The following is a 25,880-nucleotide window of genomic DNA, read 5'->3' as shown; positions in this document are numbered from 1 at the left end:
CCATCTGCAAAGAGCTACCCCATAGTTGTGCCAGATGCTAACCTGCTCAGCCTCTATCCACACACTTACTCCTCAGGACTGAGCTCTAGGAGTTGGGAACTATTAGCCCCACTTCACAGATGGGGAAATTGAGGCAGAGAAGACAACCTGTTTGGAATCACACAGGTAGAAAGTGACTGTGCTGGGGATGCGACGCAGGGCCTGGAGATTCCAGAGCTGCTGTCCTGACGTCTCTGCTCTTCTGCCTCAGAGAGCACTGAGAATAGCCGAGATCAAAGGGTTTGGAGTCTTTATAGATTTCACCAGTGAGTGGGAAACGGAGTATTTTTATGACATGTACTAGCTGAGAGCATGGTCTCTGGGGCCCGGCACACCAGGTTCAAGTCCAGGCCCTGATACTTCTTAACAGCTGACCCTGGACAAATTTTTTAAGCCACATGGTACCCCTGTCCCCCATCCTATTGCTAAAATAGAAATAATTTCAAGCCCTGCCGTTCCAAAGGAGATGTTATAAAGCTTAAATGAGGTCATCTATAGAATGGGCTTAGCACAGCATCGGGCATGTGGTATAAATACACAAGAATCTGGACCGTGATTACTATTACTTAATATTTGTCTAGTAATAGAGGCATTTTTAAGATGCTAATACAATGTGTTAAATGCACAGGGAAAGCACAACTAACCCATGAGAGGATGAGGGAAGGCTTCTAGGAAGGGACCGGGTCTTTAAAAGTAAGTGGGAGCAGGTTTTGGGATGATGACAGGGGGCTGGAGGACTCCCAGGCAGAGGGAGCAGCAGGTGCAAAGACTTGGAGGCAGGGGACAGTATGGCCTTTTGGGGACCCTCAAAGTCACCCCTTCCTCTCCTATCTGGGGCCTTGCCTGGCCTCCCAGGTTCAGTTGCCTTGCCATCCTGGAGGCCTCTCTCCCACTGGGGACCCCAGGGATGGACCTGAGCAGCTCTGAGTCTGCCCGCTGTATTAATCGCTAATCTCTCTCATTTCCTTTCCCTGTATCTGCCGGGACTGCCTCGTTCAGGGCCCCCGTGCTAATTAGAAAGAAGGACAAATCCGCTATTTGCATTCTTTCTCACCAAGCCAGACAGGTCTGGTTGGCTAACCTCCGCCCCTTCCCACCGCCCCCCCCCCCCCCCCCGCCCACCAGGCCCAGGCTGGGGCCCCCGAGGGTGGGGAGGAGGCAGAGGATGGAGAGGAGACCTAGAGGCTGTGACTCACGTGCTTGTACAAAGGACCGGCCGGAATCATGGACTCTGCAGGGAGGTTCCTTACTAGCAGCTGGTCTGTCTCTTTCATCGCACAGATAGGGAAACGGAGTTCTGCCAGAGCACGGGGGCATGAACCAACGTCACTCAGCCAGTCAGAAGCAAAGTCTGGAGGGAACTCAGATCACCTGACTCTCCAACCTGTGATCAGGCCTGGCCTGGACTCAGCTAGACCTCCAGTCCCAGAAAAGGATGGCTAAGTCAATTTCTTTTTTTTTCTTTTCTTTTCTATTATTATTTTTTTTAATTTGAATTTTAATTTTATGGCCTTGCCTGCGGCATACAGAAGTTCCCAGGCAGGGGATTGAATCTGAGCTGGAGGTGCATCTGCAACCTATGCTGCGGCTGTGACAGCACCTGATCCTTTAACCCACTGTGCTGGGCTGGGGATCGAATCCACACCTCAGCAGTGATGGGAGCCCCTGAAGTCAGATTCTTGACCCACTGTGCCACAGCAGGAACTCCTCATTATGGTTTATCACAGGATATTGGATACAGTTCCCTGTGTTATACAGTAGAACCTTTCTGTTTATCCTTTCTGTATGTAACACTTTGCATTTGCTAATTCCAAACTCCCAATCCATCCGCACCCCCTCATTTCTTTTCTTTTCTTTTTTGTCTATTGAGGGATGTACTTGCAGTATATGGAGGTTCCCAGGCAAGGGTCAAATTGGAGCTGTAGTCTCTGGTCTACACCACAGCCACAGCAATGCCAGATCCGAGATGCATCTGTGACCTACACCACAGCTCACAGCAACGCCTGATCCTTAACCCACTGAGGGAGGGCAGGGATCAAACCCGCATCCTCACGCATCCTAATCAGATTTATTTCCGCTGAGTCACAATAGGAACTCTGCCCCCCCCCCCAATTAGGGCAGGGAGAAGCAGAGAGGGAAAAACTGTCGCTTATTAATCTCTTGCTATTTGCCGAGCACAGACTGAGATGTTTCACGTGAACAGTCTCATTTATTTCTCAAAAATCTTACAAGCTGACTAGTGTTGGCCCCATCTTCCAGATGAGGAAACTGAGGCTCAGAGAGCTTATGTAGCTTGCCTGTGGTCACATCACAAGTAAGTTTAGAGGACCTGGGATCCAAACTCTGGCCTGCACAGTCATTCCATGGAGCCCGTGGTGTATCTGAATTGGACACCATTTTAGCATTTGCCAATTACGTGCTGCTGTCTCGTTGGCACCAACCTCCTCCTGCTTCCCGTATTTTCTCCTGAGTAAATGCTACCTCCCTTTCAAGACGCCTTCTCCAGGAAGCTTTCTTTGACTGTGCCCTCTCTTCTCCAATCTCCGCTGCCCTCCTTATCCTGTTTGACCAGAAATCCCACTAATCAATAGCGGGGAGTTCCCATGGTGGCTCAGGGGTAAGGAACCCGACTCGTATCCATGAGGACTCAGGTTCAATCCCTAGCCTCGTTCAGTGGGTTAAGGATCCCGCATTGCCATGAGCTGTGGTGGAGGTCACAGATGCGACTCGGATCCCGTGTTGCTGTGGCTCTGGTGTAGGCCAGCGGCTACAGCTCTGATTCGACCCCTAGCCTGGGAACTTCCATATGCCGTGGATGCAGCCCCAAAAAGAAAACACAAAACAGTCAGTAGCAGACTCTCTCATTGCTCTTTGGTGGCGAGCAGGGAGGGGTAAGGAGAGTGTCGTTTCCTGTCAAATAGACTTGGTAAGGGCAGAGGCCACGTGCATTTCTTTTTGGAGCCTCCCTATACGTTGTGTTCATAACGGGAGCTAGACGAATGAATGCAAAGGGAATTGCACGTAATAATAATCAAACAAACTTTTCCACAAAAAGCTTCTGGGGCACAGACCACAGCTGTGTGTAGCCAGGCCTACAACATGCCTGGGGGTCACCAACACTTTGTGGAGGCCTGCGATGGACCAGACACTGAGTTCTGTGCATCGCCAGGATGAATCCTCCTGCACTGGGTACCGCTGCCTCGCCTGGGGTCTTGCTGGAGCCCATGGTCCCTGACATCAGGTGGTGCCTGGAAATATCTAGGTCCCTCCTTCCCCACTTGTCTGTACCCAGCCTTATTCTACCCCTGGGGAGGGGCGGAGGTAAGCTCTCACCCACCCCTTCTCAAGGTGGGGCTCCTGACTGCTGCAGATGTATCAGTGGTGGGCCAAAAAGAAGCCCAGAGCATCTCCTGAAGGCGGCCTTCAACCTGATCTTGTCCAGACCTGGGGAGGTGGGCTCAAGATGCCACCTTCTCAGAACCTCGCTCAGTCCCTAAGAAAGGAGAAAAGGCCGGGATGATAAAAAGACCCCAGAGTCACCCAGAAGCTAAGCAATAAGCCGGGGCCCCCCAGTTCCGAGCAGGGCCTGTACATAAGCACGGCTCACCCTCATCACCAGCATTCTGGAAAGTTCCTGATCCCAGGATCGCCTTTCTCCCCCCCTCCCCATCCCCTCCACACAGGAAAAAGGGGCAGGGAAGGCAGAGACATAAACACGGTCTGTTTTCAGAGAAGAAGAGCCTCCCGCCAGGCCTCTCCCTGTGGGCTAGAGCGGGGCCTCTGATAGACATGAGCAGGTGGCTTTGTTCGGCGAGCAGCCACCGGGGGCGGGGGGGGGGGGGGGGAGTGGGGGAGGAACTCAGCTTTTCCCACTGAGGTAGGTTAACCGTGGACAAAGGCTGAGCTGGATGTGAGAGCAGGGTCTTGGCAGGGGCTGTCCCCCGGGGGCTGGAAGGGCCAAGCATGCCTGGGACCCCGTGGCTGAGTCTCTGAGCCTTAGCTCATCCTCGCCCTGGGGAGGCCTGGACGGGGATCATGGCAAAGGGGTACTCGGGGTGTGGGGAGGCCTGATGGGCTGAGTGGACACTCCCTACAGCCTCCAGTTGGTACCCTGATCAGGGCTGTGGCCTGGACTGGCAGACATAGCTGGCCGAGGAGGGGGTGTCTGGGAGCTGGGCTGTTACTGGTGTAGTGGAAGCCAGTTGTGGAGTGCAGATACTGCAAAATGGCATTTAGCTTCAGGTCCAAGAAAATCTGGCCACAGACTCTTGGTCCTTTCCACAAGCTGACCCCTGACCCCACACTGTCACCACTGGTCACTGTGAGAAATGGGTATGTGGGTGGATAGTTGGGGTGACTCAGCTTTCCCCCAATCCTGGGAAAACCCAGTGTCAGAGCCGGTGTCCTTCCAACTTGAGCTGGTCACTCCTTCCATCCCAGCTCATCCTTCCCCCGGGCTCAGGGGTGGAGGGGAGAGGTGGCCTTTCCTATGCTTTCGGCAGAAAGGGGTGCTCCCTGCCTGCACCCTGCATTCTCTCTTCCCAAGACTCTGGAAACCAACTCAAGCATTTTCCAGGAGTGAAGTGGGGGGAGAAGGGGAGAGGAGGGGAGGGGGGAAAGGAGAAGAGGAGGGGAGGGGGGAAGGGGAGAGGAGGGGAGGGGAGGAAAGGGAAGAGGAAAGAGACAGAAGAGATGGGGTGCCAGTGAAATAGATTTGGGAGGCCAGGGCACAGATAGGGGAGGGGGTAGACTATGACACTTATTAAGCACCTACTATGTTGCAGACACTGCACTCAAATGCTCCCGTAGTCCTCACAGCATTCCCTGAGAGGTAGGGTGATCACTCCAGTTTTCAGAGGCGTAACAGGGAGCCCAGAGACGTTAAGCAAGCTGCCTCACAGCCACACAGCAATTTGGGAAGTGGCAGAACCGGAAGTCCAACTCAGGGCTACTTGTCGGCAAGGGCCAGGCAGTTTCTCTGGCCCCAAGCTTCCTCCCACTCGCGGGGCCTGCGGGAGAGACCTCCTGAGAGAGGGAGAAGTGGGAAGAGAGCCTGAGGAGGCCAAGGAAAGGAAGCCAGAGACAAGAAGAGCAGCTGGGAAGGAAGGAGCAGGAAGGGCTGGGCGGGGCTCGGAGGAGCGCTCACTCTGCTGGGGTTAAAGCCCCATGTTCCTACAACCCGCTAAGCCGGAGAAATGAATTCTGATCCCTCCAAAACCCAACCTTGGAAAATGTGCGAGAGAAGGGTCTCCTTTCAGGGGAGCAGGAAATCCTCCACACCTCCTCCCGACGCCCCGGTAATGCCAGGATGTCCCCAATCTGCTTTGAGGAATGGAGAGATTAAGAATAATAAAAAAATTGCAATAAAATATGTGTGAAGGAGGGGGTAATTGTGGACAAACGCAGCATTCAAATTCATTTTTCAGCTCTTTTACACACCATTTCAATCTTATTTTCTGCTTGTTAATGAGATCTTGTTGCCTGGGCTAGGCAAAACCTTCCAATATCAGGACGTAATTGCACATAATTTTCTCTCCTACCAGTGATTTGCATCAGTTTTTAAAAAATTCTGGGCTATTTAACACCCCACAATCCCCCTCCCCATCTTCCTGCCTACAAATCTCCCGCTCCCTCCTCCTTCCCCGTCCCTGGTCCAGCAAGACTCATTTTAAATGCTTATTATAAACGCAGTGTCGCCAATAAAGGGGACAAAACACACAGAGGAAGTGAGTGAGGAAGAAGGCGAAGGGAGTTTCCAGGGGCCACCACTCGAGGAACTCGGCTCAGTTCCCTCGTGGGAGGGGACTCTCTCCATCTTATCCCCCTGGGGATGCTGAGAAGGTGAGGGGCGTGGTTCAGACACACCTGCCTTAGAATCCCATCTCCACCACTCACCTGCTCAGTGGCCTTTGGCAAGTGACTCAACCTCTCTGAGCCTGTCTTCCCACGATCTGTGGGGCTGGAGTAATGTCAGAGAAGCCAAGGGCTGATGGGATATGGCCCCCCTGTAGGTGTTCAGAGGCTGGGGCGTCTTTCCTTGTTGGATCAGCTCCCCTAGGGGCCTCAAAGGATGCCAGGAGGGCAGTGGTGGAACTTTACTGTGGAGAGGCCTTTGGGAGACCCCCTTCATAAAGAATGGAAAAGCCTTGAGCTTTTTTCCTACTGGCTGAGGGAGGAGGAGGAAGCTGGCTTTTGAAGGTAAGACTAGGAAGCTGGCCATGCCATTAGTTGCCACCGTGGCCTCAGGCCTCAGTTTCTCCTTCTGGACCACAGGCATCACCTTACGGGGCAGATCCAACCAATCAAATGGCACAGTGGGCTCTGGAGCCATGCGAATCCTAGCTCTGCCACTTTCCAGAACCTCCCACAGGGCCTGGCAGGTGGTAGCGGCTTAAGAAATACTTGTTAGATTGGTGGATGGATGGATGGATGGATGGCCCTGGACAAATGCACACTCTCATCTGCAAACCAAGGTCAAAAGGGCACTGCCGTGATTCGCTGCCCAGTGAGCCCAGCCATGGCTGGCCCATGGTCAGCGTTTACGCCACGTGAGCTGTCAGGGTCCCTATCACGTGCGCAGGAGGGAGGGGCGAAAAGACAGTCAAGAAGCAGGAAAGGGGGGAGTTCCTGTCGTGGCGCAGTGGTTAACTAATCCAACCAGGAACCATGAGGTTGCGGGTTCGGTCCCTGCCCTTGCTCAGTGGGTTAACGATCCGGTGTTGCCGTGAGCTGTGGTGTAGGTTGCAGACGCGGCTCGGATCCTGCGTCGCTGTGGCTCTGACGTAGGCCGGCGGCTACAGCTCCGATTCAACCCCTAGCCTGGGAACCTCCATATGCCGCGGGAGTGGCCCAAAGAAATAGCAAAAAGACAAAAAAAAGAAGCAGGAAAGGACACGGAGGCCTGTGTACTGTGATCGCGGCCGTGTGACGAACGGCACACTTAGAGAATATTTGTCGTTAGTTCTGTGTCCGGGAAACTGTAAATATGTAAATCTCTTTACAGGTTCCCTCACAGGAAGCTCCAGAGAGGAGCAAAGGGGATGACGAATGAGGGACATCGTGAAGAAGCCCGAGGAGGGGTGGTGCCGAGACAGAAACACCCCCTTCCCATGAAGCAGCAGCTCAGGGCGAAGGGTCTGCTCGGCCTCTCACCTGGCCGTGTGATCCTGGCCATTTTCTCCCTCTCTCTGGGCCTCCGTTTCCACTTCCAACCCTGAGAGCATCTGCACCTGAGACAGCCTGGGGGAGAAGGCGGCTCTAGCTGCTGCTGCCCCCGCAGACACCTGTGCACAAGCCTCGTGGAAGCCCCCAGCCCAGGGCGGCCTGCCCGTGGCCTGCAGCCCAAATGACCCTGGACATAGCAGACTCTGGCTCCCGAGTCTTTGCACCGCAGCTTGGACAGCTCAGCGCTGCAGCTCCGAGGGGCTTCCTTGGCCTGTCTCCCCCATCACACCGGGGGCTCCCCAAGACCGGGCTGTGCTTCCACCATCACACAGGGGCATCTAAGGACAAGGGGTTTCCTCTTCCGTCAGACTGTGAGATCCGGGGGACAGAAGCCAGGTCCCTCCTCTCAGACTGAGAGCACCTCAGGGCAGGGGCTTTGTCCCCCATCAGACGGGGGAATTCCTAAGGGCGGGCCTGGTGTTCCCTTTCCATCTCTACTGTCACTCCCAGAAGCGGGCCCTGCTCATGATTCCTACACATGGGCCAATATGAACAGGTCCATCTGCAGGAGTCAGATCACTCAGCGATGTCACAAAAGGTCCTTTGGTCCTAAGCTGTCCTGAGCTGGTTTCTAAGAATTGTTTCCGAGCCCACCGACCCTTGGCCTGGAGTGAAGGGGAGAGTATGAGCTGGGGCTGCGCGTCTCAGCCGCCATGAGCCATCAGAGGCGAGGTCTCATGGGCAGCATGAGAGACCTCTTCCTTACCCCCCCTTCAGAAGGCCCAGGGCACAAAGCTGCACCATCCATGTGCTGAGTGCCGAACGCCTGATCCTCTGAGGCTGTGCTTTGGGCTGGGTGAGGGCCTGGCCCCCCGAGGGAATCATGCCTCTGGGTCATCTCAGCCTCTTGGGAGGCTTTTCTCCATATGACTCAGCTCCAGCCTCAGTGTTCTCATCCATGACATTGGGCTGAAAGAGCTCCCCCCTCCACCGAGCTCAAGGGCCTGGCTTTCCGAGATGATTTCTTCGCGTGGCCAGCCAGTCCCTCAGCTAGAGAGCGAGTATGGGCATTTCTGAGAGGCAGGTGGGCAGTGTGAGTGGTTAAAATCTCAGGGAGCTCCCGATGTGGCACAATGGGATCAGCAGCGGCTTGGGAGTGCTGGGGCTCGGGTTCCATCCCCGGCCCGGCACACTGGATCCGGCGTTGCTATGGCTTAGTTCCAATCTGATCCCTGGCCCAGAAGCTCCATATGCCATGGGGTGGCCAAAAGCAAAACAAAACAAAACAACAAAATCTTGGGCTTTCGAGACAAGGGTTGAATCCTGGCTCTGCTCCCCAAGTAGATTAGTGTGTAGGAAGAGGATTGGAGCATCACGGGGCTCAGAAAGTTGAGCTGTCCCCGTCAACGCTGGTATTACACACATCACCTGCTTTGCTGTTGTATGATATTTAGGGTCTGTTCTGCCACTGACTCATCCCCAACGCTGTGAACAGGGCCTGGCGGGTGGCAGACACCCCATACTATGAGTTCTATCAGAGCCAGGGGCTAAGAGCAGAGCCAGGATGAGTAAATGACTCTTTTGTGAAATTCCCCTGGGCAGTCTCTCTGTGGAGTCTCTGAGGCTTGGAAGGACCCACTTCCCAGGCTGGGTCTGAGATAAGGACCCAGGTCAACCCTTGGAAGGCACGTCCTCCCCAAGCAGCAGCAAGCTGGCCAATGCCGCAAGCCCAGGTGCATCAGCAGAACCCCAACCACATCCCCAATGTAATCCCCTTGGGCTTTTGTAAAAACGAGGGCCAAGGCCATCTGAGACCTGTGGTCCTGGATGAGGGGAGAGATGCCAGCCCCACAGCCCAGGTGGAAGCCCCATCCCGGGCTCCATCCCGGGAAGCGTCCATCCTCTCTCTGTTGCCCAGGTGACTATGGAGAAACCCCTCCGGCTGGGGCAACAGCACATGGCAGCAGATCTGTCTTGGTGGACCAGCCCCACACCCACCCCTCCCAAGACCACAAAGATGTGCTGAAGATGTGAGGTGGGTCTGCTCTGATCGGGGAGGGGGTCCTGGGAGTCAGAGCTCAGCAATACCAGGGACTTCTGTATAAGACCCAGAAACACCCCCTCTCGCTGCCTTCTTCCTTCAGGAAGTGTGCATAGCTTAACCTCACACACAGAGTTCACACGCAGAGAAAAGCACACACAGCCTGCCCTTGCCCTCGTGTCTGCCCTGCGTGCAGCCCCCTCCCTGACTCCAGCCCTTCCCCCACTCCCCCAGCAGCTGTTCACCTCCAGGTCCCCTCTGCCCCTGTCAGACCCTCCATCTGTCTTCACACCTTCAGTGGGAACCTCCGGATGAGTCCTCGAAGTGAGCCCAATCCATCACCCCCCACCCCCCACAGCCTCTGCCCTGAGGGATGGGGAGGAAGCCCTGGGGGTCTCTCCGAGGAGGGGTGAGGGTCCAGCTCAGGCGGGGAGAAGGTCAGGCTTGGTCTGGCCGCTCACAGTGGTGGGTCAGTCTCTCTTCCTCCCTGCCCCCCCCCCCGCCCCGACCCTGAACTTCATTTCTGGGCCCAGACAGCACATGGTAAAACCTTACTCTTGAATCCCATTGCTGGCCCACGCTTCAAAAGCCAGGGGCCCCCTGTTTGCTAGCCTGTCCTCTGCCCTGTGACAGAAGGTCTGCTCTCTCGATAAACCTCAGCCCACACCGAGATGCGTGGGCCGGGAAGAGCAGTGGTCAGGAGCCAGGTACCCTGAACACTTGGGCCTGGCCCAGCCAACGGGTCCTGGGCCCTCCATCTGCAAAGGGAGATGGAGAGTCCACTTAACCTCAACGTCCCTTTTCAGATTTCCGAGAGATGCTCCACCACCATGTTTTGTACCAAAAGGCCAGGCCTGGATCACATTCTCGGGTCTCTGCAGTCATCCTCATTGAGCCGGCTCTGAATCTCGTCCTGTCTAAACTTGACTCTAGAAGGTTAGCTTGGCCAGTGGCACTGGTGAGATGGAAGGTAATGGCCTTGAACCCCAAAGAGGCCAATTAGGTTCTATTGGGAAAACATTCTGGTCTACAGGTGGCATCACCCCAGCAGGTGGGTCCACTAGGACTTGGAGCTTTGCCACTAGGAGCCCTGCCTTCAGCTGCTTGCATTCATGGGGCACTCAACACTGCCCTGGACCTGGGCTAAGTGCTTCAAGGACATTCAATCCCCAACAACCCCCGAGGTAGGCGCTAGCATCATACCCATTTTGTGGATGAGAACACTGAGGTGTGGAGGGCAGAAGGGATCCTGCCCACAAGTAAAGGAAGAAAATGAAATGCAATTAGCCCTCCATGACACACATGAATAGAAGCAAAGGGGAAGGACTCTACAACATGCGGAAAGTTAATATTTGGGGGAATATTCTAGACCAAGAGTGGCCATTTTTTTCTATATGGGCCCAGAAAGTGAATGTTTTAAAGCTTTGCAGGCCATGTGATCTCATTCTCTCTCTCTCTTTTTTTTTTTTTTTTGGTCTTTTTTGGGGCTGCACCCATAGCATATGGAGGTTCCCAGGCTAGGGGTGGAATCAGAGCTGCAGCTGCCAGCCTACACAGCAGCCACAGCAACTCGGGATCCGAGCCTTGTCTGTGACCTACAGCACAGCTCACGGTAATGCTGGATCCTTAACCCACTGAGCGAGGCCTGGGATAGAGTCCTCATGGATCCTAGTAGGGTTCCTTACTGCTGAGCCATGATAGGAACTCCCACATGGTGTCTTTTCCAATTACTCAACTTTGCTGTTGTAACGAAAGCAGCCATAAATATGTAAATGATTGGCTGTGTTCCAATAAAACTTTATTTACAAAAACAGGTAGCTGGATGGAAGTGGCCTTGGGGGCTGTAGCTGACCTCCCATTTTGGCTCCTTTTTTTCTTTAGGTAACACATTTTTCCCATTAACTTTATTGTCCGGGCAGTGTGGGGGGAGGGACAAGGGGGAGGCGGAGGAGAACTAATGTTTCTTTGGCCCCGGTTTTGTGCCAGACTCTGTGCTAAGTGCTTTGACCTGTCAGCATGTCGAATGGTGAGAACACCTTTCTTTAAAGGTTAGCAACTCTACTTAGTCACTCTTTTGTTCAATGGGGCTTGAAGATGCTCCCCAGCCTAAAACCCTGAGGAGTGGAGCTGGGATTTAAGCCCCCTTCAAGATTCGCCTTTTCTGCCACGTAACGTTTGCATCACAACCTACGTTCTCAGATACGTTCTCACACACACATGAGGGAGGTGTCTCAGAAGGTGGGAGGTGGGGTAAAATGAGAGCCTTGGATTTAATTCCTACCCCGTAGATACTTGAGAGCCTCTTAGAGCTGCAGAAATGAACTCAGTAGTTCTTTCACTTCACCAGGACTTCCAGCATCACCAAGGTCTTCTCCCAAAACCCACCAATAACCACAGCAACCACAGCTTTGTCTTTCCGGCTCCAAGTCAAGATGGCCCCACCACTTCTAACAGCACCATCAGACAATGAGTTTCATCAACGACCCGTTACATATGAGTGAACAGAGTTCCAAGACCCAATGGGAATAGAGTTCCCAGGATAGACCCTCCCCCTTCCCCCCAACAGGTCTCCACCAAGAGGACGTGGTCCTGCCTTTCACTCATGGGTCACTCGTGATGAAAGGCTATAGATGGAGTCCAGGATGGACTCCAGGAAGGGCTCCTGGTTCTAGAACAAAGCCCCAGTCACAGTCAGCATTCCATAGGAAACGGTGCAAGGCTTCCATCAAAGTGCCACGTGCAAATGCCTGACTTTTATGGACTGAACAGCCACGAGAGGGGTGACAGACCAGTTTAATAAGCTCTGGGTGGCTGTCAGCTCAGGAACAAGTCTATCACACGATGTTTGTTTCTGGGTGGCAAGACATATGGGAACCTGTGATGGAAACCTTTTCTCTGCATCCACCCACCGAGTCACCCGGGACTGCAGCTTAAAGATGCTAAACTCAGGAGAAAGGGTCACAGAATAGTGACAGGTAAAGGTGGAAGGAGCATTCTGCCTCCCACTTCAACTCCCTCAAGGTGTCCAGCTGCCAGCAGTTTGGTGGAAAGTAGTGAATCCCTCCCCCAGGGACGGCGATGGGCCCCTGGGCAGAGGGGCGGGGCCACCTACCTGAGGAGACAGGCCGTTGCTGACGGGGTTCATGTGGTTGGAGGGCGCCGCCGGGTTCATGAAGCTGTCGGAGTAGCTGGAGAAGCTGTGGCGGGCTCCGTAGGCGGAGCTGGTGTCTGCGGCCGCAGCGGCCGCCGCCAGCCCCCCCTGGTGCATGGTGGACGGCGGGAGGGGCTGGGGCCGGTGCACAGTGCTGCCCCCATCTGCGGAGAGACCCGGGAGAGGGCCTGAGCAGGTGGCCTCACCCCAGAGGGTGAGGGTAGGCAAGAACCTCGGTCCGGAAGGCAAGCCTTGACCCTCCTTCCCAGCCCCCATCCAAGGAGGGAGCTGGAGAAACCACCTTCTCGCACCAGTTGTGATGGGATGACTGGCTTCTGGTCAGGACACTAGGGATCGGCAACTCTTGAGGGACAGCTGGTGCCAGGCAACATTCCAGACCACCTCTGGGTACCTACTGTGTGCCAGTCCTGTTCTCAGTGGTTGCTGCATAGTAGGTGCTCAATAAGCCTTATCTGCCTGAAAGTCAGGCCTCATTGAGGTTTCTGTCCATCTGCCTGGGTCTGTCCTGATAGGATTTTGTGAGCATCGACCACTCACCAGGTCCTTTTACAAACAGTGTCTAAGGGTATGAAGCAAGAAGGATTCCCATTTTACACATGGAGAAACTGAGACTCAGCGGTGTCAGGGCACTTGTGCAAGGTGACAAGCCTAGTGAGTCAGGGCTGGAGACTGAACTGCCGTTCTGTTCCGAGCTGCTGGGCTGCCATTCCTCTCCATCATGGCCCCTCCAGGTATCCCTCCAGCAGATGGGACTGTCACCCCTAGCAGCAGTTCAGTTTGTCATCAAGAGTCACAGGGAGGCCTTTCCTCTCAGCTTCTAGAACTCCAGCCTGCCAGTCCTTTAAGAGGGGCTCCATGGGGCAGAAGTCAAGTAGCAGAACCCCTAAAATGTGCTGGGGGGAGGGCGGAGGGAGGAGGAGGAGGGCAGACTAAGAGACTGGAGCCAGGGAGGGAGGGGGCGTACCCTTCTCTGCCTACCTGCCTGCCACGGCCATCATCTCTTCTGCATTTTGTTGTGGTTTTGCTTTTTAGGGCCGCACCTGTGGCATGTGGAGGTTCTCAGGCAAGGGGATCTAACGGGAGCTGTTGCTGCAGGCCTACGCCTCAGCCACAGCAACATCAGATGCGAGCCGCGTCTGCGACCTACCCCACAGCTCCTGGCAACGCCGGAACCCTAACCCACTGAGCGAGGCCAGGGATGGAACCCGCAACCTCTTGGTTCCTAGTTGGATTTGTTTACGCTGCACCTGGACAACAGGAACCCTCTTTTGCATTTTAATGAGAGTCATGTGACTTCAGTTTGAGAAGCTGTTCTAAATATGTGCATGGAGGCTACCTCGTTCATCTTCACTTGGATGAAGAGCCAGAAAGTTCAAGGGCAGGACCCCACCTCTTTTGTCTTAATAGTCTATCTACATGAAAGCAAACACATGGTCATTAAAAAAAAAAAAAAAAAAAACCCGCAGAAAACCCTTCTTATTCTTTCTTTGTTGAGGAAGGAGTGGGTGGGGGAGGGGAGGCTAAAAGGGCGCAGCTGAGATGCCAGGGAGGGGCTGAGCGCTCACCTTGGGAGATGGTGGTGGTGGGGTAGGTGGAGTCTGGCAGCTGGTAGGGGGGCAGCGTGGGCATGCCGGTGGGCGGGAAGCCGCCTGGCAAAAGGTGGTTGAATGCTGCCAGCTGGTTGGCTCCGGCCTGCTTACGCCAACGGGCACGGCGGTTACTGAACCAGACCTGGGGAATGAGACAGGAGCATGCTGAGCCCTCAGCCTGGCTCCCGGCAGAGAGCTGAGACACAGCTAGAACCGGCCCCCAGCCACAGCCTCCGTCCAGCGGGCCTCCTCCTTCAGGGAGGAGATCCCCACCTTCCCGCAGCTCAGGACAGGCGGCAAAGTGCTTTCATAGGCATCATCCCATTCTGTCCTCATGACACCCAGTGAGAAGGTCACTACCAGGATCCCTATTTCACAGATGAGCAAACTGAGACCCAGAGAGAGGCGGGGACTTGCCCAAGTGACAGCGTGAGTGGAATCTGTGTGGCTCTCAGGCTGGCGCTTTCACTGCAGCTGTTCCATGTCCAAAGGATGCCAGCAGGTGAGCATCCTTGTTCTGACACCCACGCGCTCACTCCCCACCTCCTCCAGGAAGCCCCCCAGGAGGAGGCCACACATCCAGAACCCACTTGGTTGAGACCCACCTCCAGACTCTGAAAACTAGGTCTTTGTCCAAAGCCTGAGGCCCTGCTTGGCTTATGCTGCGCGATCCTCATCCCCCACGTGGGTGGAAAAGCCCACCTCACCCAGACACGGGGATTGACTGAGCATCGTGGGAAAATCACGTTACATCTTTTTTATAACTCAGTGAATCTTATTACATTTACAGTTGTACAACCATCATCACAACCCAATTTTATAGCATTTCCATCCCAACCCCCCAGCGCATCCCCCTACCCCCCAACTTGTCTCCTTTGGAAACCATAAGTTTTTCCAAGTTTGTGAGTCAGTATCTGTTCTGCAAAGAAGTTCATTGTGTCCTTTTTTGAGACCCCACATGTGATAGCATAGGACATTGGTATCTCACCTTACATCTCTGAGTCTCCCTTTCCTTTGAGCCCTGTGCTAGCCCTTCGTGTGTCTGTCCATACGGAGACCCTGCCCTCCTAGTTCCATACATAGAAGGGGGAGCCGAGGCTCAGAAAGGTCAAATCACTTGCACGAGGCCACACTGCTAGTCATAATGGATCTGAGGTTCACACTTCAATCAGTCTGGCTTTCTAGAACCCTCAGGTCTGGATTTGCAGGAAGTTCCCTGGTTTGGGCCAGAGAAATATAAGAATGAGTGTGCAGAATGGGGCTGCCCTGGGGGAGCACTTCTGCATCTTTGGCCTTTGCATATGCTGTTCCCTCCAGTCCAAACACTTTTCCCACTGCTGGCTCCATGGCCTGCAGGGCTCCACAGAAATACCTTCTCCTGCTCCAGTGATGAGTCCTTGCATCAAAAGTAAGTCCAGGCGGGTCCCTTGCCCCACTTCTCTCTGTGAGGGGTCACACAAACAATTACGGTATTTAACCGTTTCTTGGTCTCCCCCTCAGGCCCTATGCCCCAAAGGCAGAGGCCAGGCCTTCTGGGCCAGTGCTCACAGATCTATAGGGATAGGCACTGAATGAATGAATGAATGAACAATGGGAGGCAGAGATGGCTCTGGCTGGTCTTTGCTGGCCCAGGGCCAACAAAGCTCAGTGGGGAGATCTCACCTTGGGGGTGAAGACCCAGTCTAGGCCTCCCCTGGCACGGATCACTTAAGACTCCAAACCTCTAGACTATGTCTGCTGACCTGTGGGAAGGGAGTCTCAGTGGGGCTGGAGGGGTGTTTAGGGGCCCCGATCATCTGTCTTTTCTCCGAGGGGAGAAACGGGGTTTGGCTTTCTAGGCTGGATGAACAGAGCAGCTGGCTCTGACCTGCTTAGGATTCAGAAAGAGAGGACATGCGGCAGCCAAATCAGGATTGAAAACTGGCTCCCGCACAAAATCAAAGTCATCCCAACCTCCCCAGGGCAGCGAGGGCTCCCCCAGGGGTGTCCTGGGCAGCCAGTCAGACTGAGGCTGCCTCTGAACTGGCGAGGAATGGGCAGTGTGTCCTGTTTTGGGGGGAGGGTGTGGGGGACCGTTTTGTTTGAATTCCCCCGAAGGGTGGGCTCCTACCCGTGGTGAAGAGATGTCCCGGAAAGTGAAGGACGTGGACATTAAATAACCCCTGACCACTCCCATCTCCTCCAGGTCTGGGGCTTGTGGAAGAGAAGGACTCAGCTTGGCGCTCAGCATCCTTAGCACCTAACAGCTCTCAGTCTCCTTGTTTAATGCACAGAGAGGCTACCTGGCAGGTGATGTTTTCCTACAGGGCTTTCCCCATGTCTTGTTTCCCCTTGTGTGGGTGTTTCTAATTGCCTTCCTTTTATGAGAGTGATATGCATGTATTTTATTTTATTTTATTTTATTTCTTTTCATTACATTTCATTTGCTTTTTAGGGCTGCACCCATGGCATATGGAAGATCCCAGACTAGGGGTCCAATTGGAGCTATAACTGCTGGCCTACACCACTGCCACAGCAACACCAGATCAGAGCCGTGTCTGTGATCTACACCACAGCTCACAACAATACCGGGTCTTTAACCTACTGAGCAAGGCCAGGGATCGAACCTGCATCCTATGGATACTAGCTGGATTCGTTTCTGCTGTGCCACGACGGGAACCCCCTGCCTTTTTTTTTCTCAGTCAGCTTTTGTTCATCCTTTAAAAGCTCAACATGTATTGATCCCTCCTCTGCTAGGATCAGGCCAAGTTCTGGGGCTAAGGGTGGATGGGGAGACCCAGCCCTGCCCTGGGGGCGCTCAGAGTCTGATGGGGGGACAGCATGTGGAGGACGGCTGCCTTGTCCCCCTCACTGTGGGTCTGCCTGGGCTCTGGCTGCTCCCCCCTTTCCCAGCCCCCCTCCATCTTTGGACCTTGAGTGACACCTGTTTCTGGGTCCCCTGGGCCAATAAAAGCACTGCCCTGACAGCCAGGAAATTTTACAAGGAGCAGGCAGGCTTCAAGGTGGTGGGAAGCAGCCGTGGCCGCCAGACGTGGGAATGAGAAAGCACCCAGGAATGTGCCCAGGAGAACAGCTGCAGGAGGATCAGAGGCGGGGGAGGGAGGCCCCGGGGCCGGGGGCAGGCTCGGGTGTCATCCCCTAGGGGAGGCGAGAGGGGGGAATGAGATGAGCTGGCTGCTGCTGCCCCTGCCTTCCCTCAGGTCTCCCTCAATGGCAGCCAAGTGTCCCCCAGCCCAGAGCGGGGGTGGGGAGGGCAGAGGAAGGTCCGCTGGTTCCCCCATTGCTTAAAGGCCAATTTCCTTCTAGGACTTTATTGCTTTCAAATGCCAGGCTCTGAGTTCATGTCTCCCTTCCAGATGGAAAGAACTTGGGCTTGGCCTCTCTTGAACTCTGTACCCCACGCAGGTCGCTTCTCTGAGCCTCCGTTTCTGTGCCTGTGACTTGGGAAGGGACCGTCCCCAGCTGACGAGGTGGTCTGAGGTTCCACGGGGTCAGGTGGGAGAAGCCCCGAACACTGCAGCTGGCACAGAGGAGGTGCCCAACAAAGGCTGGTCCCCCTTTGGGTAGAAGCACCCGCAGTGAGAAGGACAGGGGTAAGCCCTGCTGCAGACCCGCCTCCACCATTTACAGAGAAGCCAGGCCAGAAACTGGTTCCCACTGGAGCTGTTCATCAGACCCCTCTTTTCCTCCTCCGCGTGCCCCCCTCAAGCCTGAGCCCTTCCCAGCGGGGAGCCCCCAGAGATGCTGACTCGGAAAACAACTGTAGACCTTGCACAGGAATCTGAGTGCTGAGCCTGGGGAGAGGAGGCGAGTCCCCTGCCCCAACCACAGGCCTGGAACTCCAGGCAGACTCTGCCCCTTATGTGTCCTCCCTTTCCCTGGACCTGCAGGTTAAGAACCACACACTTAGAGGGTGTGGAAAGGATGTTCGAGATCTGCCCACCCTCCCCTGGATGCTTCTAATCTGCTGGGAAGATTCACCCAGTCTGCTTGCATGCTTCCCATGACAGGGAACTCACTATCTGTCTTAGGAAGCTAGGAACTCTCTACCCATCTCTTCTAAGCTTTTTATTCCAATTCCTTCCTCCCTCCTCAGGGATTTGGAAATCATTCTATTCCCGAGCCTCTCCTCTGGCTGAACTACCATCCGTCCTTCCTCCTCCCCTCGCCCTTTCCTCCCTCCCTTTCTGTCTCTCCCTCCATCCCTCCTTCCCTAGTTTTCCTGAAGCACTTGCCAGGGCAGGAAGGACGAAGGCCATCCAAGTCCTCACTGATGCCCCTGGTTTCTCTGGGGCTGTCCTCCGCTTGGACAGTCAATCAGTCATCATTTGCTGCCCACTTACTCTGCATCAAGTGCCAGGGGCACTGCTTGTCCACACAGTCCCTGGATGGCTTGCTGCTGACCCCTCCCCCACTCCCACCCTAGGAGTGGGGCTGTCCCCCCCTGGCCACCCCCACCTTCTCAGTCACGGGGTCCCTGGATGATGCCTACCGCACAAACCCCCAGTACCGCCTCACCTGCACACGCGCCTCGGTCAGCTTGGTCCTTTGCGCCAGCTCCTCGCGGGTGTAGATGTCTGGGTAGTGAGTCCTTTCAAAGGCCTTCTCCAGCTCCTCCAGCTGCTCGGCTGTGAACGTGGTCCGACTGCGGCGCTGCTTCCGCTTCAGAGGGAGATCGGGTTCTGACTCCACGTCCGAGCCCTCATCCAGACGGTTCCCTGTGGCCAGGCGAGAGGGAGGGAGAGGGTGGGGACCTAGTGAGATGGAGGGGTGCTTTGTGCCCACCTTCAGGCCACTGTGGCCCTGAGGATCTGATCCCTCTTGAGCATGAGAAGGATGTTCCCCACAGCACTGGTTATCAGAGTGAAGGCTGGGAAGCAACCTCCCTGCCTAACCCTAGGGGACTGGTTAAATACTTTACAGCTTAGCCACAGTGGATTTTTTTTTTTTAATCCCCTGCAGTTGGGCATTTAAGTTATTTCCAATGACATGGAAGGACATCCATGATATAGGATTCAGGGGGTGGTTTCACAATGATGAAACACCTTTGTCAATATTCCTAGAACTGTATTCTTAAAAAGGGAGAATTTTGCCATATAATCACTGTACCTTAATAAATCTGACTTTAAGAAAAAGGCAAGGACCTGCATGGTCATTGCAGCACTATTCACAATAGCCAAGACATGGAAACAACCTATATGTCCATCGACAGATGACTGGATTAGGAAGATGTGGTATATACACACAATGGAATACTACTCAGCCATAAAAAAGAATGAAATAGTGCCATTTGCAGCAACATGGATGCAACTAGAGACTCTCATACTAAGTGAAGTAAGTCAGAAAGAGAAAGACAAATACCATATGACATCCCTTGTATCTGGAATGTAGTATGTGGCGCAAATGAACCTTTCCACAGAAAAGAAAATCATGGACTTGGAGAATAGACTTGTGGTTGCCAAGGGGGAGGGGGAGGGAGTGGGATGGACTGGGAACTTGGGGTTAATAGATGCAGATTATTGCCTTTGGAATGGATTAGCAATGAGGTCCTGCTGTGTAACACTGGGAACTATGTCTAGTCACTTATGATGGAGCCTGATAATGTGAGAAAAAAAGAATGTATACATGTATGTGTAACTGGGTCACCATGCTGTACAGTAGAAAATTGACAGAACCCTGTAAACCAGCTACAATGGAAAAAAATAAGAATCATTATATTAAAAAAATGTTTTAAAAAAAGGCAAGGTACAAAGCAGTGTGCAAAGATCAATCCCACTTTTGGAAAAACACACCTAACACATTGCAAAACACTTTGCCCAGAAGATGAACAAATGTTAACCTTCATGCTGACGGAACTTTAGTTTTCTTCTTGAAACTTACTTCTAGTTTAGTATTTTTTATTTACTTTTATTTTTTGTCTTTTTAGGCCTGCGCCCATGGCATATGGAGATTCCTTGGCCAGAGGTCGAATCAGAGCTGCAACTACCAGCCTACGCCACAGCCACAGCCACTATAGCTCACAACAATGCTGCATCCTTAACCCACTGAGCAAGGCCCAGGGATTGAACCCATGTCCTCATGGATACTGGTCGGGTTTGTTACCACCGAGCCATGATGGGAACTTCAAGTATTTTTTAAATGATCATTTAAACAATGACACTATTGCATTTGGGGAAAATATTGCAAAAACTAAGGAACGGAGGAAACAAGAAGAAAGGAAGGAATGGAGGGAAGAAGCCAATTCTTGTGCCCAAGCTCGGCAGTGAGGCAGCTGAGATTCCAGGCCTGGTTCTCCCCCACATGCTCTGAACCATGACCCTAGGAAGGCTACCTTCCCTCCTTGGGCCTCGGGTTCCCTATTTACAGAAGGAAGGGTTTGGACTTGTGATTTCCACACCCAGGCCCCTCCTGAGATGTTCCAGGATCACTGAGTGATCGTCCAGGCTGAAGAAGGAGACCCTATATGATGACCTTGGCTGTGTCCATGGCTCCCAGGCCACCATCCCCACTGATTTCTACCCTGGAGCTGAGGGGTTGGTAAAGACCTTTGCTTCCTGTGCAGAGAGACCCTAGGAGTCTGGGCTCCCTTGAATGGGCTGTCAGGCCAGGTATCTACTCCTGTCCCAGATCCAGGTGAGGGAGGCTGCAGGAAGGGCTTGATCAAGCTCCTCTGCAATCTGGGCTGAAGACACCCTGGGGTCTGAATGGCTTCTCTGCCCCCTTCAAGCCTGGCCTCTTGCCCCTCCCTGATCCAGCAGAAGGAATGCTAGCAAGGAGTTCTTTAGCCAGGGCTCTGAAGCTGCAACCCCAGGAGCTCTGAGCTCTAGCAAGCATGGAGGAGGGGGCCAGGGAGAAGAGGAGACAGAAGGAGAGGGAAAAGAGAAAGCAGGCAATCAGAGGTTTATCTTCCTCCTCGCTGCTCCTGCTTGTTCCAGTTTTGTCTTTTGCTTCTTTTCTCTCCCTCTTCTCCCTTTCCATCTCCATCTTTGGTCTTCCTGGAAGCACTTCTATGTTTTGTCATTTGTTCATTCTCCAGAGCACTGGTGAGCACCTGCTCTGTGCTGTCCATGGGCTATACAAGCTGTTCTCGCAGAGCTCACCTGAGTCAGGCTGGAAGAGCCTCAGAGATCATGTGCTCACACCACAGATGGGAGAAACCAAGTTACAGAGGAGTAGCACGACCGGGCCAAAGTACCTCGGCAAGTGTCTCCATCCATACTCGGACCCTGCTCTCCTGTCCCCCATCCTGTTCTTACCCAACAGCTTCAAATGTGGGTTACATGAAAAGGTCAAGGCTCCTCCCACAAGGAACAGCTTTCCTCCAACCCTGAAAAAACCTAAACACCTACTGCAGCTGCTTGGATGTCAAGTGGGGGTAAAGCGAAAGGCATTCCAGGCCAAGGGAAGAGCACGTGCAGAGGTGCAGCGTGTCCCAGGGCATGGTGGGAGATGCCATCAAAGGGCTGCATCCAGAGCTGGTAGGTCATCCAGCCTTGGGCAACGCCCTTCAGCCCCGGGTCCCCTTCCCTCCATCCTGCTAACTTGGCCATTGGGAAGTCATCCTTGCTTCTCATTGGCCACTGATTTTGACGTCACTCAACAAGGGCGCCAATGGCAGGGAGACTTGCCTATGTGGCTGCTTGCCTCATCCCTAAAGGCAGAGACTTGGGGTCAGATCCAGCCCCTCCTCTGCCCTTTTCAGCTGCCCAGCTCCCTGTCACTGAGAGGAGGCCACAATGGGCACAGCTGGCACCCTGGGGTACTTTTCCCCAGCATGTCTTGGATTCAGAGCCAAATATAACTAATCCCAAGGACTCATTTCCTGAAACTCACGGCATAATCTCAATTTTCTGACGTCGACAAGGAGAGGGAGCCCTTGGGGCTTCAGGAGGAGGAAACAGAGGTTGGCAGGCAGGGAGGGAGGCCAGCCCACAAATGGGGAACGGGGCACCGGGCTCTGTCCTCCAGTGGGGACCCTTGAGCTCAGAAAGGAGCTGAGTGAGCTGGGGATCAGGGTTTTTTTGGGGATAACTCTGTGAGCAGAGATTATACTCAGAGCTGTGAGGGCAGACTGGGGAGGAGATGGAGAGCCCTGGTCTGATGGAGGAGGCATAGCCCTGTCCTGGGAGAAACCCCAGCCTGATTAAGTCTCAGGTGAGTTTACAGCAGTGCCATCCAATAACACTTCCTGTGACAACGGAAATGTTCTAGGTCTGTGAGGTTCCACGTGGTGTCAGCCACGTGCGGCACTGAGCACTTGAAATGTGTCTAGGGCAACCGAAGATCTGAGTTTTTCATTTTATTGTTTTCTTTTTATGGTTGCACCTGCAGCATATGGAAGCTCCCAGGCTAGGGGTTGAATTGGACCTGCAACTGCCAGACTACACCACAGCCACACCCAGCCACGTCTGTGATCTGCCTGTGGCAATGCTGGATCTTTAACCCACTGAGCGAGGCCAGGGATCGAACCTGCATCCCCATGGATACTAGCCGGGTTCATTACCACTGCACCACAACAGAAACTCCCTGTAGATAATATTCTGACCCATGTCCTTGGAGCTGCATCCTCATGGACTATGTCAGATGCTTAACCCCCTGAGCCACAGCGGAGATCTCCTTATTTCATTTTTTTTTTTTTTGGTCTTTTTTAGGGCCACACTCACAGCAGATGGAGGTTCCTCGGCTAGGGGTTGAATCGGAGCTGCAGTGGCTGGCCTACACCACAGCCACCACAACATCAGATCCCAGCCGCATCTGTAAACTACACCACAGTTCAAGGTAACGCCAGATCCTTAACCCCGAGTGAGGCCAGGGATCGAACCTGGGTCAGGATGGATGCTAGTCAGATTCGTTTCCACTGAGCCACGATGGGAACTTGTTTCGTTTTAATTCAAATTTAGCCTCACAGGGCTGGTGGCTGCCCCACAGGACGGCCTGTCTTTAGGACACCGATGGTCCCTCTTGGGCAAGGAGAGGACAGGCCCCAAGCTCTTTCTGCACATGTAGTCTCCAGGTAGAAGGCAATGATACGCTTTGTTTTCACGCTATTTGTTTTTATGGTTCCCATCTATTTATAGGCGAATTGGTTTCTTTGAATTCAGTTTTTAAAGATACTTTTGCACAAAGTAAAATATTAAGGAAATGACAGGATAGGCTGTAACCAAAATCCTGGGTGTGTCTCACAAAGGACTAGCTGGGGGATAAATTCAAGGTGCTTTGGAGACCAGACTTTGGCCAGGCCTCAGCGCCCACTCAGGCCTCGTGAGTATCTGATGCCCTTGCCGTCCAAATTACCTGCAGCTTTCTAGGTTCCTCAAGGAATTTGGTTTACTTCTACCTTGTCTCCTTGTCCCTGCTATTCCGTTATTCACCAAGGATCTAGGAACTCCTTGAGCCCAGAGGCACCCAGATGAGAAAACCCAAACTGGAGAAGGCAGAGTGGGGCCCATGGGTCTCTGTTGATTGAAAAGATCTGAAATGACCCACTAGGATGGTGGTGGTTGCCATAACAACCTTCTGGATAAACTAAGTGGGGAGAGCAAGGCTGTGTCCCACTAGCTGGGACAATCCAGCGAACTCTCAAGAGAGCCAGACTCTAGTCTGTGACTTCAGGCCCCTGGAAAAGATCTCCCGTCTTCTCCCTGGCCCAGTGCAGGGAAAGAGACCCCCATGCTGGGTCTGGGCCAGTCTGAAGTGTGCCAGCCCTCGTTGGAGGTCTATGAAGCCAGCACTGCTAGTGATTTTACAAACCGAGAAATGAAGTTCAGACTGGATCAGTAACCTCAGAGAAGCCACACCGCCAGGAAGTCCCTGCTCATTCCTGGAGAGAGCTGGGGAGGAAGGACAGATTGGGAGAGGGCTTGGGGGTGCCCTCAGGGGCAGTTCTGGTCTAGTCAAAAGTCCCTGTCTGGAAGGCCTGACCCTGGATTCTGAGCTCTGTCTCTACCCTTGCTGTATGGCCTTGAATGAGTTGCATCCCCTCTCTGGACCTCTGTTATCTCAGATGTAAAAAGGAAGATAACGATACATCTTTGCACGCCTCACTGGACTGCTTTGAAAATGGAATGAAATGAAGACTACGGGAGTAATTTGGAACCTGTAAATGGCCCATGAAGGATTATTGTTATTATTATTATTGATGAAGCTAATGAAGATGATGATAGGGCAAAGGGGGAGCGGGGGTCGGGGAACGGGACACAAAAAGCCCTGATACCATGCATCGTTCCCACTTTGGTTTCCCCATTGCTGCCCACCCACCTCCCCAGTCATGGGAACCCTTTAGCCTCAGAGTTAAATTAATCAAGAGGATTAGGTGGACTTGGCCACAGAGGGGCCCTGCTGGCTGGGGCTGATTCCTCCATGTTCAGAAAGCCAGTGGCCTCTTGGAGAAGCCTAGGCAGCTGGCACAGGGAAGGGGACACGTGGGGAGAGAGGACATGGGTACGCATTCATTAAACAGAGGCTGGATTTGGGGTGAACAGTGGGGGAGCAGCCTCCTGGCCACCCTCCTGGTTCCTGCCCTCCCCCTCTCAAGCAGCTGCAGATGGGAGCCCAGGGGATTGGGGAGGGGGCAGAGCCTGGAGCGGGTCTCTGGAGCAGGTCTGGAGACAGCCCCAGGAGAGGAATATGATAAGGGACCCTCTCTCCTGGTTCCTAGATCCTGCCCCTGCTTACGGATGTGGAGAGACTGCAATAGAGAACAAGGAAGAAACAGCCCCTTTCTTTTTTAAGCTTTTGTGTGTGTGTGTGTGTGTTTGTCTTTTTAGGGCCGGACCCATGACATATGGAAGTTCCCAGGCTAGGGGTCGAATTGGAGCTGCTTCTGTTGGACTGCGCCACAGCCACAGCAATGCAGGATCCGAGCTATGTCTGCGACCTACACCACAGCTCACGGCAATGCCAGATCCTTAACCCACTGATGGAGGCCAGGGATCGAACCTGCGTCCTCATGGATGCTAGTCAGATTCGTTAACCGCTATGCCACAAAGGGAACTCCAGAAATAGCCCCTCGCTCCTGGCCCTCCCAATCTTATGGGCAGGGAGAGGCAAACAGCCTCTGTTTTAGGAACTTCCCAGCCTAATGGAGGAGGCGTCACCCCTACGTGCTGGGAACTTCCCAATCCAATGGAGGCAGCACTACTTCTAGATGAATCTGGGGCCAGGACAGGTGTCAAACAGGAAGATAGCTCCATGATTTAAGAGGAGTCTGAGGATAGAATAAGGGATGGGAGGGTGACAAGACTTGTTTGGCTTGCCAGAGCTTGAGAGGGGGGCAGGAACGAGGCTCAGGGAAGAGTCCAGCCCAGGCCAGGCTGATGGAGGTACACAGAAAATGGCTGGGAGGCAGCTCTCCTGTTCTCTAGCCCAGTCTCTGCCCCCTCCTTTGAAGCCCACCAGCATTCACAGCCCCTGACCCTGGAAGCCTCATTTGCGCCAGCAAAGCCCCACCACCACGGGCCCTGTCCTTGTGTCCAGACTGGCCCTGCCACTCCCTGTCCAACTCGACTTCCTAAATGGCCCAGCCAGGCTGTCTCACACCTCCCTGCCTTTGAACTCCAACTTCCTTGGCTTGAAATGTCTCCCCCTTTCATTGGCACACTCCTACTCATCCAGCAGAACCCAGCAGGTGGGTGTCCTCCCCCAGCAAGTCCTCCTGGGCCTATCCAGGCCAGGTTGGTTCCACTGCTCATCCTTGGAGCTCTCACAGGTCAAGGAGAAACATCAAATGTGCCTGTTTATGGGTCTCTTGGTCCCACTGGACTGGGAGAGCCTTGAGGGCAGCAGGGACAATGCCTGGCATACAGTAGGGGCTTAATAAGACTTAAATGAACAGGGCTTGGCAGGATGATCTCAAAGTCCCTTTCTAACTCTGACA

General features: G+C 53.7%; 1 protein-coding gene across 1 annotated transcript in view; it reads right to left on the bottom strand.

Annotated features, from left to right (window-relative positions):
- Positions 1 to 25,880, bottom strand: part of PAX7 (paired box 7) — a 107,552-nt gene that overhangs the window by 30,779 nt on the left and 50,893 nt on the right. The window contains exons 5-7 of the mRNA XM_047790584.1: positions 18,524 to 18,723; positions 13,982 to 14,147; positions 12,357 to 12,559 (exon numbers count right to left, since the gene is read on the bottom strand). Coding sequence (XP_047646540.1) covers positions 12,357 to 12,559; positions 13,982 to 14,147; positions 18,524 to 18,723 — 569 coding nt within the window. The remainder of the gene's footprint in view (positions 1 to 12,356; positions 12,560 to 13,981; positions 14,148 to 18,523; positions 18,724 to 25,880) is intronic.

This window comes from Phacochoerus africanus, chromosome 8, assembly GCF_016906955.1.
Source record: "Phacochoerus africanus isolate WHEZ1 chromosome 8, ROS_Pafr_v1, whole genome shotgun sequence".
In the NCBI taxonomy this organism is placed as follows: Eukaryota; Metazoa; Chordata; class Mammalia; order Artiodactyla; family Suidae; genus Phacochoerus; species Phacochoerus africanus.
The sequence above is the reverse complement of the archived record's forward strand: the minus strand, read 5'-3'. Positions and strand labels throughout refer to the sequence as shown.